The sequence below is a fragment of the Cydia fagiglandana genome, chromosome 22 (assembly GCF_963556715.1).
Source record: "Cydia fagiglandana chromosome 22, ilCydFagi1.1, whole genome shotgun sequence".
Lineage (NCBI taxonomy): Eukaryota > Metazoa > Arthropoda > Insecta > Lepidoptera > Tortricidae > Cydia > Cydia fagiglandana.
In genome coordinates this window covers 9,219,820-9,234,688 of record NC_085953.1, presented here as the reverse complement: position 1 = coordinate 9,234,688, position 14,869 = coordinate 9,219,820, and the positions used below count along the sequence as shown (strand labels likewise).

The following is a 14,869-nucleotide window of genomic DNA, read 5'->3' as shown; positions in this document are numbered from 1 at the left end:
CACACTTTTATGAATCATTATAATGCGATATTCACCTCAAAATCGGTCGTAGTTAGTGGTGCATCAGTTTTTAGTGAGTGGGCTACTGCGGACTTACATCAAAGAAGACGTGAACTGTATGCCTTATATGAGGAACGGCGGTTTAATCAGAGTGATGAATTTAAAGAACATGTGAAGGCGTATTCGAAGAAGTTTAAAGTAGATTGTCATATAGCTAAGCGAAATTATCTAAGTCAGAAAATAAAAAGTAGTTCAGACATTATTAAAGCAACCTGGAAAGTAATAAATGTGGAGACTGGTCGTTCGAAACACACAATTAAAGAACTTAAACTAAACATTGATAACAAAATTATAGATTCTAATTTAGAAGTAGCTACAGAATTTGAAAAATTTTTCACCGAGGTACCAGTATCTACAACTAAGGATTTAAATTCATCACCCTCATCTGCTGTTACATTATTAAAAGATAACGCTCCAGAGTGTTGTGGAGACCTTCATTTTGAACATGTTTGTACCTCAGATGTAATAAAGGCGTTTAAATCAATTAATGTCAAAAAAACTAGTGACCTCTGGGGAGTCTCTGTCCATGCTGTCAAATCCTTAGTAGAAATTGTAGCGCCTGACTTGGTAGTTATATTTAACAACAGTGTTGATTGCGGCGAGTTTCCTGATCTAATGAAACATAGTAAAGTAATTCCTTTATTTAAATCTGGTAGCAGCTCTGACCCCACTAACTTTAGACCGATATCTGTGCTACCAACATTTAGCAAGACTTTTGAAAAATTAGTTCTTTCTCAATTAGTACGACATTTTAACGTTAATAATTTTATGCATAATAAGCAGTTTGGTTTTACACGGGGTCGCTCAACAACCGATGCTGGTGTTGAGCTAATTAAGCATATTTTCGATGCCTGGGAGGAGTCACGAGATGCTTTAGGTGTCTTCTGTGATTTATCTAAGGCCTTCGACTGTGTTTGTCATGAAACATTAATCAGGAAACTTCATTATTACGGCGTTAGAGGATCGGCACTGAATTTACTTAAGTCCTACTTAAATGGTAGAATACAAAGGGTCGATGTGAATGGACAGCGATCACCTGGGTCATTGGTCTCTATGGGTGTACCACAGGGGTCAATATTGGGGCCTTTCCTGTTCCTTATCTACATAAATGACTTGCCATTCCTTGTTAAGACCCACCATGATATAGTATTGTTTGCAGACGACACCTCACTTATTTTCAAAGTCAAACGACAGCAACAAGCTTACAATGATGTAAACAATGCTATTTCAAAAGTAGTAAATTGGTTCAATGTTAATAATTTAATGTTAAATGAGAAAAAAACTAAATGTATTAAGTTTGTCACTAGTAGTAACGTAAGGCATGTGCAAGCAAGTGTCATTGTGAAGGATGAGGAATTGGAATTAGTTGATAGTACAGTTTTTCTTGGTATAACTTTAGATTCTAAACTCCAGTGGGGTCCCCATATTGCTACTCTTTCGAATAGACTGAGCTCTGCAGCTTTTGCAGTGAGCAAAATCCGTCAGTTAACTGATGTGAAAACAGCTCGATTAGTATATTTTAGTTTAGTAGTAGGGCTTACGGCGATATTTACATCGAAAGCTGCATTTTTGGCAGAAAGCAAGCCCCTTTGCCCAGTGATACTAGGGACCAACCTGAATGATTTCATCCGAGGAAACACAAATTTCATTCACTAGAATTCAAGATGGCGGACCTTTTCCAAAATGGCGGCTGCAATATTTAAAAAAATTATAGACACATAACGGCTGCACCGATTTTGGTGATTGATATATCGATCAATTCGTATTGACACCTGTAATCGAATAAAAAATATGGCATTTAATAAATTAAAGATGGCGGCCGAATATTAAGAAAATTGTGTTTTTTTTCTTTAATTTTTTTCCTTCTAATAAAAATAACAACTAAATATTCTATAATATGATCACATTTTCTTTAATTTAAATGAAACCTGATAATATTATCTGTAAAATAAAAAAATAATCTTAACAATCCGTTGAGTAATTTTTGAACTATGCGCATTTCAAAAAGCGCGTAACTGCCGTACGAAACAGCCCGCTCGCGCGGCTCGCGTCAAAACTGAGAACTTTGATGATTTAAAGGCAAAAAAAGAACTGAAAACATATTTCCTTTATTTATTAAGCTATAAATTAATAAATAAATTGTATTTCCGCTTATTATTTGTGACCATCACGGGAAAAGGTATGGCGGCTGGCGCCTACGTCTCTTAGCACCGGAATAGTATTGGAGCGGCGTTAATAATAGCTTAAGCGCCATCCGCCCTAAGGTACCTACACCCGTGGGTTCAAATTTATTCCTCTTTATCATCTTCGTCCGATGTGTTTGAACAGAAAGAAAAGAAATTTCATATGAAATCAGAACAAAATATACCTAATATAATTAAATTAAATATATTATATAGAGATGAACTACGCCAAACTGTCCCGCCCCTCCATTACTATTTCAATGTGTGTAGTATTGAAATAGTAATGGAGGGCGGGACAGTTTGGCGTGATTTACGTATGAGTACCTTCCGTTTTTGCAGTTGCCTTTGCAAGTGCTGCATTGCACTGTGCAGGGTAGACCCACCCTCTGACACGTGCAGCGCATTGTTTCGCAGCCTTTTTTAGAGCCGCAATGGTCCAAGTATGATAATTCACGCCATATCTAAATATGTAAATAAATAAATAAATATCTCCCTGGCATCAGACCATTGCGATTCCCAACTGCCATTAGATGACTTCCAACCCCAAGAGGATGGCGATGACACAGAGGCATCATCAAGAATAAGGGCATATCACCCCATAAGTGGCCTGCTTGATGTGAGACGGAGCGCGTGTTTATGTAATGCTGCCGATGTTGGGGGGGATGCTGGTTACCAATTTATTTTTAGTAGCAAATAGCTCCTTGCGTACCAAGTTGACCGACAAATGTGCTATTTGTGGGTCATATAGGTAGCAGGTGAACTTTTCCAGCATAGCCATGATTTCTTCAGGAAGGCTTTGTAATGGCTGCGATATTTCTTTCAAAGCTGGTGTAACTTCAGGGTGTGACAACCACGTTTTGAAGCAAGACTTCTTTCCTTTAGTATGGAAGTAAGAAACAATGTCACATGTAGGGGACATGCTCGGTATCAAGCTTCAAGATCGAGTAAGGAATGTCGAGATCCGTCGCCGCACCAAGGTGCATGACGTGGGTTTCGTCATTACCAAACTAAAATGGAATTGGGCAGGACATGTTGCTAGGCAGAGTGATGGCAGGTGGACTAAAATGTTAACAGAATGGTGGCCGCTTTCAAATGAAAGAAGTGCCTGGCGTCCGTTGCCTCGTTGGGTGGACGACATCCGGAAAATTGCGGGTCACTGCTGGATGAGATTAGCTCAGGACCGGGACAAGTGGCGTACTAGAAGAGAGGCCTATGCTCAGCAGTGGGCGATAAAGGGCTGATATGTTGATGATGATGATTCTTATTAAGAACAAAACAGCTTAGGTGAGAAATTAAAGTTCGAAATATAAAGTTTGTAACAATTTAACCAAAACTGCCAGTCATTCTTGTAACTGATTACACTACGTGTGCGCACAAGCCGGCCGGCGTTATCAAACAAATATTTTCAATATCGTCCTTGTTTTTAAATATTAAAAAATAGGCCAGTTTTACGTTAGACAAAACAGGTCCATGGGAATAATATTAACCTCAATAAATTGCTCTGATAATTAGATTAAGATTAATTACGATTCATAAGAGCTTGTTGCTAGGCCTACATGAATAAAGTATATTTTGATTTTTTGATTTTTTGATTTTGAATAAAAATTGCATAATAAAAAATATCAATGACCTTCGCCAATGAGAATCGGCCAAGATAAATAAAATATCAACGCATCCAACGTGTCCCTACAACGAAACGAACACGTCAGTAATTACGAGAAGCTTCCACGTGATTCTACTCGCCGATAGATGTCGGGGCTGCTATATAAACAAGCGCCGGCCGGCGTTTTGCGTCAATTGTCAAGTGAATTCTTCAAAGTGAATTTCGCTGCGATTTCGAGAAAAACACGAAAAGTACGCTCAAAACACGCTCATAATGAAGACATTTAGTGCATCTACGTATACTTTCATCTTCTTAGTCATCATTGGAGCTTATTTAGCTTTGGCTGAAGAGAAATGTGGAGAGAAATCAGAGAGACGAGACTTGTACAGACGGCGGAACAGCTTATTCGATCAAGACTTCGGCTTGGAGTTCGCACCTGGTGACTTCCTGACTTCCATGTTTTCGCCTTTCTCATTCCACGACTACTATCGTCCCTGGCGTCACCTAGCTTCAATCAGCCGAGACGTAGGATCCACCATTAAGACGGATAAAGACCAGTTTCAGATAAACTTGGACGTTCAGCACTTCAGCCCTGATGAGATCACAGTTAAGACTGTAGATGGTTATGTAGTCGTTGAAGGAAAGCATGAGGAAAAGGAAGATGACCATGGCTTCGTCTCTCGTCAGTTTGTGAGGAGATACTCTTTGCCTGAGGGTGTGGAGCCGGAGAAGGTGGTATCCCAGCTGTCCAGTGATGGAGTCCTGACGGTGTCGGCTCCGAGAAGGTTGCAATTGGAGAACAAATCGGAGAGAGTAGTACCCATCACGCAGACTGGCCCGATTAGGAAAGAAATCAAGGAAATAAAGGAAAGCCCAGAGCTACCCAAAAATCCCTATACAGAAACTTGTGATAAGGACAGTTGCTCCAAGAAAAATTAGGTACCCGTTTCTGTTAATCTTTATGTTAAGTGGCTATGGCTAGTCAACTAACGAAAACCTTGTTTAAGACTGATTTTTTTAATAAAAATTTTTTTTTATAAATTCTTCTTTTATTGTTTTCTGTTTCTCCCACAAAAATATCTACTCCGAGTAAGTAAGTTATACCTATCACATCTAATAACAGCACATGCATTGCATTGCAATACTTTCTAAATATTCGTTTATCTTTTGCGGCATTTAAAGTGATAAGATTGTATAGGTATGTAATGGGGTATGTACATATCAATGTGATACATTAAATTTCTATGTGCAACATACAAGGTGCAACAATGAAAAGGTTTGTGGTTTTTTTATTCCGACTTCCAGGCAAAAATCTACAAATAATTATGTATGTATGTGTTTGCTGTTGTCTTAAAAAAATTTTGTATGCAAAGGTCTTTTCTCGGTCCTGTTTTTACAAAACTCAACTTCATTTCGTTTTCTAACTTCGACGCTTAACGCTTATGGGGTAACTGCACAAAATAAAAAGTACAAAAAGAAAAAATTTTTAGAGCACCCCTCGTTAGTATATTTCAATTTTTTTTGCTTTGTTCCAATAGTATGGGACATCGTTGGATACCTCTTGGATACCTAGGTCTTTCAAAACAAATAAAGGTTTTCACAAACCATTTTTTGAAAAAGTTAATATTTTCAGAAATAAACGCTCCGAAAGAACAAAAAGGTGCCCGACCCCTCTAACCTTTTTGAATTTCGATCCATTTTTAATTTTTAAAACTATTTATAGCGAACATGATCGGTCCAGCCGTTTATGAGTTGTTGCAAAAAATCTTCTCTTCTTAGTAAAAACACGTACATACCTACCTACATTTTTAGTCGTTTTCAATAAAGAAGGAAGTTTGAGAAAATTTTGTTAATTAACAATTGTCTAACTTGTTGAAAAAATAACTTTAAGATAAATTTCTACAGGTATATATTACATGTGTTGACATGTTTTAGATACACCATATTTTTTTTAAATTTTTCAATGAATATTTAATACCTTTAAAATTATATTTAATGTTACGTAATCGTTTTTTCCCGCCGCGCCCGTTTCTCGAAAATGAGGCGCGGAGGGCTGTGTTCAGCGTTGAATAAAAAGTATAAATAATGGAGATACAGTTCTGCAAGTATGAAATGTTTAATTGAAAATATCCTCCTCTTTTATAATATTAATTTTGGTTTTTTAAATATTAATACTTTTTGAGATATTGGGGAAATAAAATAACTACTTTTTCCTTCCTTTTTTTGTTCATAACTTTTGATATTTTTTGTGTGCTAATACACGCTTCGAATACATTTTTCTAGACATCATGACGAATCTAATGAGGTATCACACGTATTTTTAGGAGTAGTATCTTTATTTTTTACCGTTTTCAGGATCTCAAACAGACTAATAAGCTAATTCTGAAGCGCAATATGGCCCTCAGATAAAAAAGTATACCTAATTATTTAAAATTTTATAAAAATAAAAATATAATCCTATTAACCTTGGCATGTTTCTTTATCATGTATATTTATTTTATACACATCATAACACAGATCCAGATCAGAATCATGTTTATTACTGCCTAACCTTGAAATATTCTATAAATAGACTGGTCGAGACGTCGCCCCTCGTTGCTCGTTGCTACGGGCATTGTATCGGTCAATGCACTAATGCAACATACCTACACATACTTGCATAACTGTCGCGCAATTTTAACCGCGCAGCAGGTGGCTAACAATGCCAGCACCAATTTTCCTTACTAGCTTCCTCTTTACGTATAGATGGTGGCGTCCTCATCTACCGCATTTGTAATTTGGTGTGGTTGTCTGGGACTTCGTATCGACATTTGTATTTTATGTAGGTACTTCCTCAATGAAGGTTAAATTTTCATGAAAATATTTTTACATTCCATTTGTTATTTTATTGTTTACCTAGCTACACCCACCGTAGAATGCTTGTCGCCAATAGGTAAGATTTAGCGTTCACAATAGGTATTACGCTTTTCTAAAGTGGCAAAAAATTTTGGCCATTTTGGGCTACAGGCTAAAAGGAAAATAAATGTGGTGACCGACTTACAATTTTGTAATGTTTGATAACAATCATAATAACTGAAGTTACCTACTATCAGATAAATAAGATTAGGTTTCGAGAGGATAAAGTAAAGTAAAGTCACAAGTGACGCTTGCAATTATTCTACGCAAGTTCACATTGGACCAAGAAATTTAGGGTGGTATTCCACCTGTCCAATTTCTGTAGAATGTTAATGCGTCTCTCTCTCTCTATAAGCAAAATGTGAGACGCAATACACATTTGCACAGATGGAATACCACCCGTAGTCACTGTTTACTCCCATGTATTGATCAAGTACAAGGTCACCTTCACCTTGTCAAACTGGTAACAAACAAGGGCGTATTCGAGGAATAAGTAAAAGAAAAAAGAATGTATTATACAACTAAAATACGTTTAGTAATGAGTTTTAGTGAGTACGCATGCACTCGCTATACTTACCGATTAAGTATTTTTAGTTATGTTGTAGTCAAGTTAGCTTAAGAGAACTTAAGCTAATTTCTTTGATAAAAATAAAGTTCTATAAACTTAAATTACCTAAAAGGTAATATTTCCTAATGATTTCTTAGTCAGAATCCGCCCTTAATTAAATGGACGCCTATATTTTGTTACACCTTGTATGTGAGGTAGCTTATAGGGTAGTCGTAATAAATAAAACATAATATACGCATAAAAGGAAATTTATTTAAACCTAATACATAATTAAGGAGTTTGACTTTTTTTTTACAAAATCAGTCTTTATCACAAAAAAAAATCATTTGGAAATGCAATTGAGTACGAAAATACTGACACGACTAAAACGCAGCCATAGAAATTTAGCTTTCTTATTGGCTCTGCCACGTAAGAAGGCTAAATTTTATGACGAATAAAGTTCACATAAGGGAATTACTTCTTATCGCCGTTGGCCTGTGGCGACTGATCCTTGATTTCCTTCCTAACCGGTCCAGTCTGGCTGATGGGGACACTCCTCTCGTTCTTCAAAGCTGGAGCCACGCGGGGAGCGATGACGGACAAGACTCCGTCAGAAGATAGCCTTGACTCCACGGTCTCAGAGTTGCAGCCTTCAGGAAGCGCGTACCGTCTTGTAAACTGCCGAGAGATGTATCCATGCTCGTCCTTCTTTTCCTCATGTTTTCCCTCGATGACGACGAATCCATCGGCTGTCTTGACAGTGATCTCTTCAGGCGCGAAGTGTTGCACGTCGAGGTTTACTTGAAACTTCTCCTTGTCTGACTTGATGGTGGAGCCGACGTCTCGCGCTGCGGCGGCCAGCTGCCTCCAGGGACGGTAGTAATCTCTGGACAGCATTGGAGATACGGCCGCGGTGAGTAAGTCATCAGGAGTCAAGGCGAGCCCGAAGTCCTGTTCCATCAGGCGGTGGGGATGGTCCAAGCCCATGATGAAAGGTAGCAGAGACATTTTTGCGTTGGCTAGCTTAGATTTCTTCCGCTTCAAATAAGATCGCAGTGCGTTGCACCGAATGTTTACAGTTGCGTTGCTTTCTTTCGAATAACATGCCGGTTCGCCGGCCGGCGCGCTTATATATAATCGAGTGAGACATCTAGCGGCGAGTAGAAATTTCGAGAACAAAGGCGGAGCGTGTGGCAATGTGCGTGTGTGTGTGTGGGGCACAGCTGTTTATTGATCCGTTTGATGGGCCTTGGGACTTTCGAGGTTATTCTAGTACATTCTTTATTTGTCTAGACGAATAATGGATGTATTGTACTTATTGTTGCAATATGTACTTAGTTCGTAATATTATGAGAGCTGGCGAGGAAAATATTTTATTTAGGTTTTGTACTTAATTGAAATTAATTAGGTACATATATTGTAAACAGGATTGTTTGAGAAAAAAGGGTTCCGATAATCCCCTCTTCCTTTTTTTAGTTTATAAGTAATAAAACGACTTACTTACTTATACACTTAGTTAGACTGAATAATTTGTTTGGTAAGTACCTAATTTAAATGCAATTATTTATTATGGTCAATCCTGTTTCACAAAATAAATCATTGTTCTTACGAAATAGATACAACTAAACAGATCCATGCTATACCTTTTTTGAATAATAAAATAATTATTACAGTTATTAGTCTATAAAATAATACTCTAGAATAGCGCCATCTACAATTATTATGTTACCTGTTGCATAACTATATACATAAATCATTGTTCTTAAAACATATTTGTGCCTATGCTTACTCAGTATACCACCCTGTATACTGTACAAAAATTCGTGACGTGTAAAGTAAAGACTGTAAAGTGTATGATTTTTTTTATAAGTACGGTGAGTTTGTGTTCTTATTATTTCCTATGTAGATTTTATCTGATTATTATAGGTAGGTATCCTAAAATACTGCAACAATTCCTAATTGTTATTATTTATTTATTGTTAAATACAGCAACTATTCTTACAATTGATAAAATGATCGAACACATGACGGTCTAAAGAACAGCTGACCGTTATTTTTGCCTAACAGTCCTTTTGCCTATTACATCCATTCATTCAAGTTCCATTCATCTTTTGCATGTTGTATTCATGCAGGGAGCGGATAACATCATGGCCTGTGATTCTTTAGAAATCGCGTAAGGTATGTTGGGATAATACCGGACGGATTTGGGACTAATTGGGAGACCTCGCGAAATATTTTTTTTCCTCGATCTCAGTGCGTGTCAGCTTCTAAAAATATGGTGCAAATCGTTAAATAATAACCGAAGTTTAAGCCTGAATATTGGCAACCTTCAATGTTCAACGGTTTCAGTTTTATACGAGTGTAAAGATGAGACATATTTTTATTCGAGGGTAACGATGAATTTGTCATCCCGGGTGAACATCGGATGGCGAAAAAAAACCGGTTCTAATGCTCAGATAATAAGGTATCTAAAAGAGTATATCCGATGTTTAACCTCCTCCAACGTATATGAATTTCAGCCACGAATAACTGGAAACTTAAAAGTTCTCATCAAATTGTTAAAACTTTGTATTTTTGCATCCGATCTTGACCCATATACGAAAATTTGGTAAATCTGTGGCTCTCAAAGTGTGATATGTCAATAGAAACAATGTCCTAAGTAATACATTCATACATATATGGCTACGTACACTGCTAGAATCTTCTCCTTTTGAATTACCGTCCTCGAATAAAAATAAAGGAACGAAATAATTACGATAAAAACAGAGTTATTGCAGTCATAAAAAATCTAAGTTTGACAATCACTGCTAAATTTTAAATGGGTAAAGATCGGATTGTTGCTATCCTTTACTTGCAAGGGTAAAGATCGGAAATCGGTCTACGGCAGTCCTAGGTCTGTTTTGATTGGATTGATTTCAAGATAAACCTTCAAAACGAAATTTGACATCCACTAAATCACAAAAACAACCACAGTTTTATCACAATACACGACAGAAATTACAGGGCGAAGATCGGATGGCCAGGAACATGACCAAAATTACCTTGTTCTCTTTAAAGGCGCATAGCACCCATCCAACATCACTGAGCTCCGGAGGGACACTGGTGTCCGAAGCGCAATGAAATAGCGTCTTGCACATTGTGGTCAAAATTAAGAAATAAAGCCTATTTTGGCGGAAATGAATTTCCTACGATCTTCACCCGCATCCGATATTACCCCAACATACCTTACTGAAGTAATTTTCGATTCTCAAACTACATTAGCATGACATTAGCCTTCACTTCTATGTCGCATAAAAATATATTTACCACTCCCACCTACCCTGTACGATATACGATAAAACTATATTATCAATTTTCACTATCTAGATAACGTATTACTTTAATCATCAATTTTGCTCTGGATTAGTCTAGCGACCTTGAGAGGTCACGAACCGCGTTCTAGAACACATCGATCGCTAAGAACTTGCTAGAATGGAATGGAAGTATCTCGATTTTCGCGAACTTCAATTGCGTGCTACTCGTCTCCAGGGGTTATAAGTTCGTTTTTTTTAGCATTAGAAAGAACTTGAAAGAAGGTAAGCGATCTTGGCATGTCTTTTAATTGAAAAACACTTTTTATAAATCAATAACTATTACTTATGAAAGCAGAAGAATATAAATGATTGTATTAGATTCATAATTGTTACATATTTGCCGTAACTTATTTTTAAAATGTGTTTTTCAATTAAAAGACACATCAAGATTGTTTACCTAATTTCTAATGCTAAAAAAAACGAAGTATAGAAACAGTTGGTAGAGTCTGTGCGGAAAGAGAAGAGTCGTGGGATTTGAGGGCGCGCCAGTGCTATTTTATGGTTTTTGCTATGCTGACAACACTGGTCACGTGATTATAGTACGACACTAAAGGTCATGATACTTGAATCCCTTTTGTTCCGGTTTTTTACCACGGCTTACGAAACGGAGCCTGGTGGTGGTGTCGGCCCGTCAACTCAATCCTCTGATTGAGCGCAGGCACTAGTTTTCTTTTTAAAATACACTTGTTTTTATATCTCAGATACTAAAAAGTGACTGCGATTGACAAAACTGCTAAAACTATTTAAGAATCTGCCCAATACAACTGTAATTTTAGTACCAAACAAGATACGAGTCTCATTTATGTACTGCCACTGCCTAATCTGTGCAGTCCAACAGTTATTAAAACCGGGTAACTAGATCGGGTAGAAATTGGGCAATAGAACTGTAATTTTATCTGGGATATATTTCACCCATTGTAAACTTGACTTGTAATGTATATGTGTACATTATTAATAATAAATATGAATATGAATAAAAATAGTGCATAAGTAGGTAGGCCTTATTGGGGATATGTCCGGTTCTCTCATCTCACGATATTTTACTTCGCCGAAAAGTCACTGCTAAATATGAAATATAATTTCGTAACTAACAGAACCTACAAATAAAGAAATATGTTATTAGAAAAAGTTTTATTCTTTGTAATCGAAGTCTGAATTAAAATATTAAATGTCACTTATGTTTGAGCTAGCTTCAAAACAACCAGGGACACTCATAGAACTATCTTTATCTGAACTGGATGTGCTTGAATCCGGCACGTAGATTACGAATTCTTGTATATCACCTACTTAGCGGTCTTTTATTCGAGATACCGTAGGTACTTTTACACAAGCCTGAAAAAGAAATTACATATAAATATGCATAAAATGGCAAGTATCAAGACTATTTGTCAGTTATTTTAAAGATCATGAATGACCTGCATATTTATGAAAATTAATATTTTTTGAATGAATATACTTACCGATTATGTACCGGAGACAAGTTACTTAGGGGGCTTATTAAATAGGTAATTATTTAATATTAAATACAACATCAATACCCGCGAATAGCGGAAACACGTTCCGCGACTTTTTGTAAGTCGATAGTCGGCTTTTAGCCGTTTTCTTCCCGCTGACAAAACCGAACAATGTTAAATATAATTTTCCTTGTGGTTTTATGTACGGCTTTATCGTGTTTTGAAAATATTTTACACATAAAACTTGCGGTTTTTGTTAATAAAAATATACATTGACAGAAGTTTGTTTACTTTTTACAAGACAGGTGTCAAAGGTTTGATTGCCATATAAAATTTAAAATGTTAGTTCCCGTTTCTGCCACGACTCTTCTCTTTCCGCACAGACTCTATCTTGAATAAACGCCTCGGTTTTATTACAACATCTTACGACTTTTATTACAAAATGTTGCGAGCCCTGCTCTTCATCTAGCTCGAATCCGCTACTCGACACTAGATGGCGTTGTAAATAATACACTATGGAAGCAATGAAAATGGGTTATTTATTTGAATATTCCATATTGAACACCATTTAATCCATGTTTTGAAATATATAAAAAATTAACAAAACTAAAATAACACTAAAACATGAACACAGTTTTGGCTGAAAGAATTTTGTTCATAGTCATAAAAAAAAAGTAGAAAGCCCTCACCAGAACTGTCAAAATCGTCATGTCAATGGAATGGTCAAATCAAAGAGTCCGGTTAATACACGACCAAATAATGTACAGCCCAATAATAGGCGTCCACTTTTTTGGATGCGTATTATTGGGTTGTACACTACTGCCCTGTTCAAAGAGTGGCTTCGTATTATTGGCACGGACCGAGCTTGTACACCCTGATAACGCTCAACCCAATAATACACGACCCAATAATACGAATCCATTTAGTGGACGCCGAATATTGGTCGCATATTATTGGCCCGTACCGATAATGTTCGACCCGGGATTGCTCAACCCAAGAATGTACAGCCCAATAATTGGCGTCCACTTTTCGCTCCACACCACAGACTATAAATATTTGACACATAGAGTGATATTCTAGGGATGGGGCGACGATTTTTAAGTTTACGATTCAGTAATGTTGCCATGCGCAAAAAATAAGCAGATAATGGTAAGGTTAAGTAGCTAACATATTATCGCACCGCACCGCGATCTTGGTGCGTCGCGCCCATAAGTAAGAGCGAGAAAGAGATATATTTTTCTTCAGCCCGCTCCAGACTATGCGCGTGAATCGCGGGCGAAGCCGCGAACGCGAGTGTGGAGTCGATTTCGCTGTCTGCGAACATCGACGCCACACTTGCGTTCGCGGCTTCGCGCCGCAATTCGCGCACGAGTGTGGAGGGGGCTTTCCAGACGGAAACAATTGTTCGATCCATGAAATGTATACTTGGTCAAGCAGATCTGGTCAGTAGAAAAAGGCGGCAAATTTGAAAAATTTAGGCGCGTAGGGATCTCTTCCCATAGAAAATTTGAATTTCGCGCCTTTTTTTATTGATAAGATTTGCAAACCAGCTATAATTAGAATAGAATGACAGAGAAAGGTGCCTGCAATTTGCACGCACCGCGACCCTTCGCACTGGTAAGTGAGGGCGAGAAAAAGATATCTGTTTCTCGCTCTCATTCATGAATGCGACGCACCAGGGTCGCGGTGCGGTGCGATAGTGTGTTAGCTACTTTAAATGAGTATAGTTTTCCTGGTTCTTAGGCCCCGTTCGCACGACAGCTTTTTCAACGCGCGTTAAAAAAAGCGTTTGAATGACACAAATGGATAACCATTTATGTATTCACACGACAACGGTGACGCTTTTATTCAGTGTTGTTGGATTTTAGACTTTAAGCTTTGGTCGTTAAGTCGAATTTAGAGTGCGACCAGATTCAAGCGCTTTTTTAACGCGCGTTGAAAAAGCTGTCGTGCGAATGGGGGCTTACTGACTGTCAAATTGGTTTGACCAGAGATACATATGTTTGACGAACTATAATTAAGTCTTCGTCACACAGGCGCGTTTTACGGGTGGCGCGCGAGCGGGGCGTGAGCGTTTTATATGTAAAGTAGCTATAGGTGGTCAAGCAAATCTTGTCAGTAAAAAAAGGCGTGAAATTAAAATTTTCTATGGGACGATATCCCTTCGCGCCTACATTTTTCCAATTTGCCGCCTTTTTCTACTAACAAAGAAAAGAGATATACGTTTCTCGCTCTCACTTATGGGTGCGACACTCCAAGGTCACGGTGCGGTGCGATAGTCTGTTAAGCCCCCCATTCACACTCTACCTTGTAGTTCGCCTCGTAATCCGCCTCGTTGGGTAGGATCGTGTATGGGGGTTGCGGACTACGAGCCGTCCTACAAACTCAAGTAGGATGCCATAGTACTGGTGATGGACGGCAAAACAGAGGGCCTACCGCGAACCACGTTCGACGTGTTGCCCCTCCGTCGCGCGTGTAAATTCGTACGTAAGTGTGACAGGGCAGGGGTGCTGCCTAGCACGTCCAACGTGGTTCGCGGTAGGCCCTTAGTACCGTGTGTAAGCTATTTCTTGCTCCGTAGTCCTGTGAGACGGACTACAAAGTAGGATGGTGTGTGAGCTATATCTTACACCGTAGTCCTGCGAGGCGGACGACAAGGTAGGAGTGTGAATGAGGGGCTTTAGTTACGCGGCGCGCCCCGCTCACGCGCCGCCCGGAAAACGCGCCTGTGTGACGAAGCCTTTACAGAGAATTCTTATTAATAGTTTTTAACA

The 14,869-nt window shown here is 38.2% G+C and overlaps 2 protein-coding genes and 1 long non-coding RNA gene across 3 annotated transcripts in view; 1 reads left to right on the top strand and 2 right to left on the bottom strand.

Annotated features, from left to right (window-relative positions):
• LOC134675479 (uncharacterized) overlaps positions 1 to 14,869 on the bottom strand; it is an 87,557-nt gene that overhangs the window by 58,933 nt on the left and 13,755 nt on the right. The window lies entirely within an intron of this gene.
• Positions 4,017 to 4,840, top strand: LOC134675443 (protein lethal(2)essential for life-like). Its single transcript, XM_063533711.1, has one exon. It carries the CDS (start codon positions 4,120 to 4,122, stop codon positions 4,783 to 4,785), a length of 666 nt encoding a protein of 221 aa, XP_063389781.1. The 5' UTR covers positions 4,017 to 4,119; the 3' UTR covers positions 4,786 to 4,840.
• On the bottom strand, positions 7,542 to 8,408 carry LOC134675589 (protein lethal(2)essential for life-like). Its single transcript, XM_063533888.1, has one exon. The coding sequence runs from the start codon at positions 8,294 to 8,296 to the stop codon at positions 7,763 to 7,765; it is 534 nt and encodes a 177-aa protein (XP_063389958.1). The 5' UTR covers positions 8,297 to 8,408; the 3' UTR covers positions 7,542 to 7,762.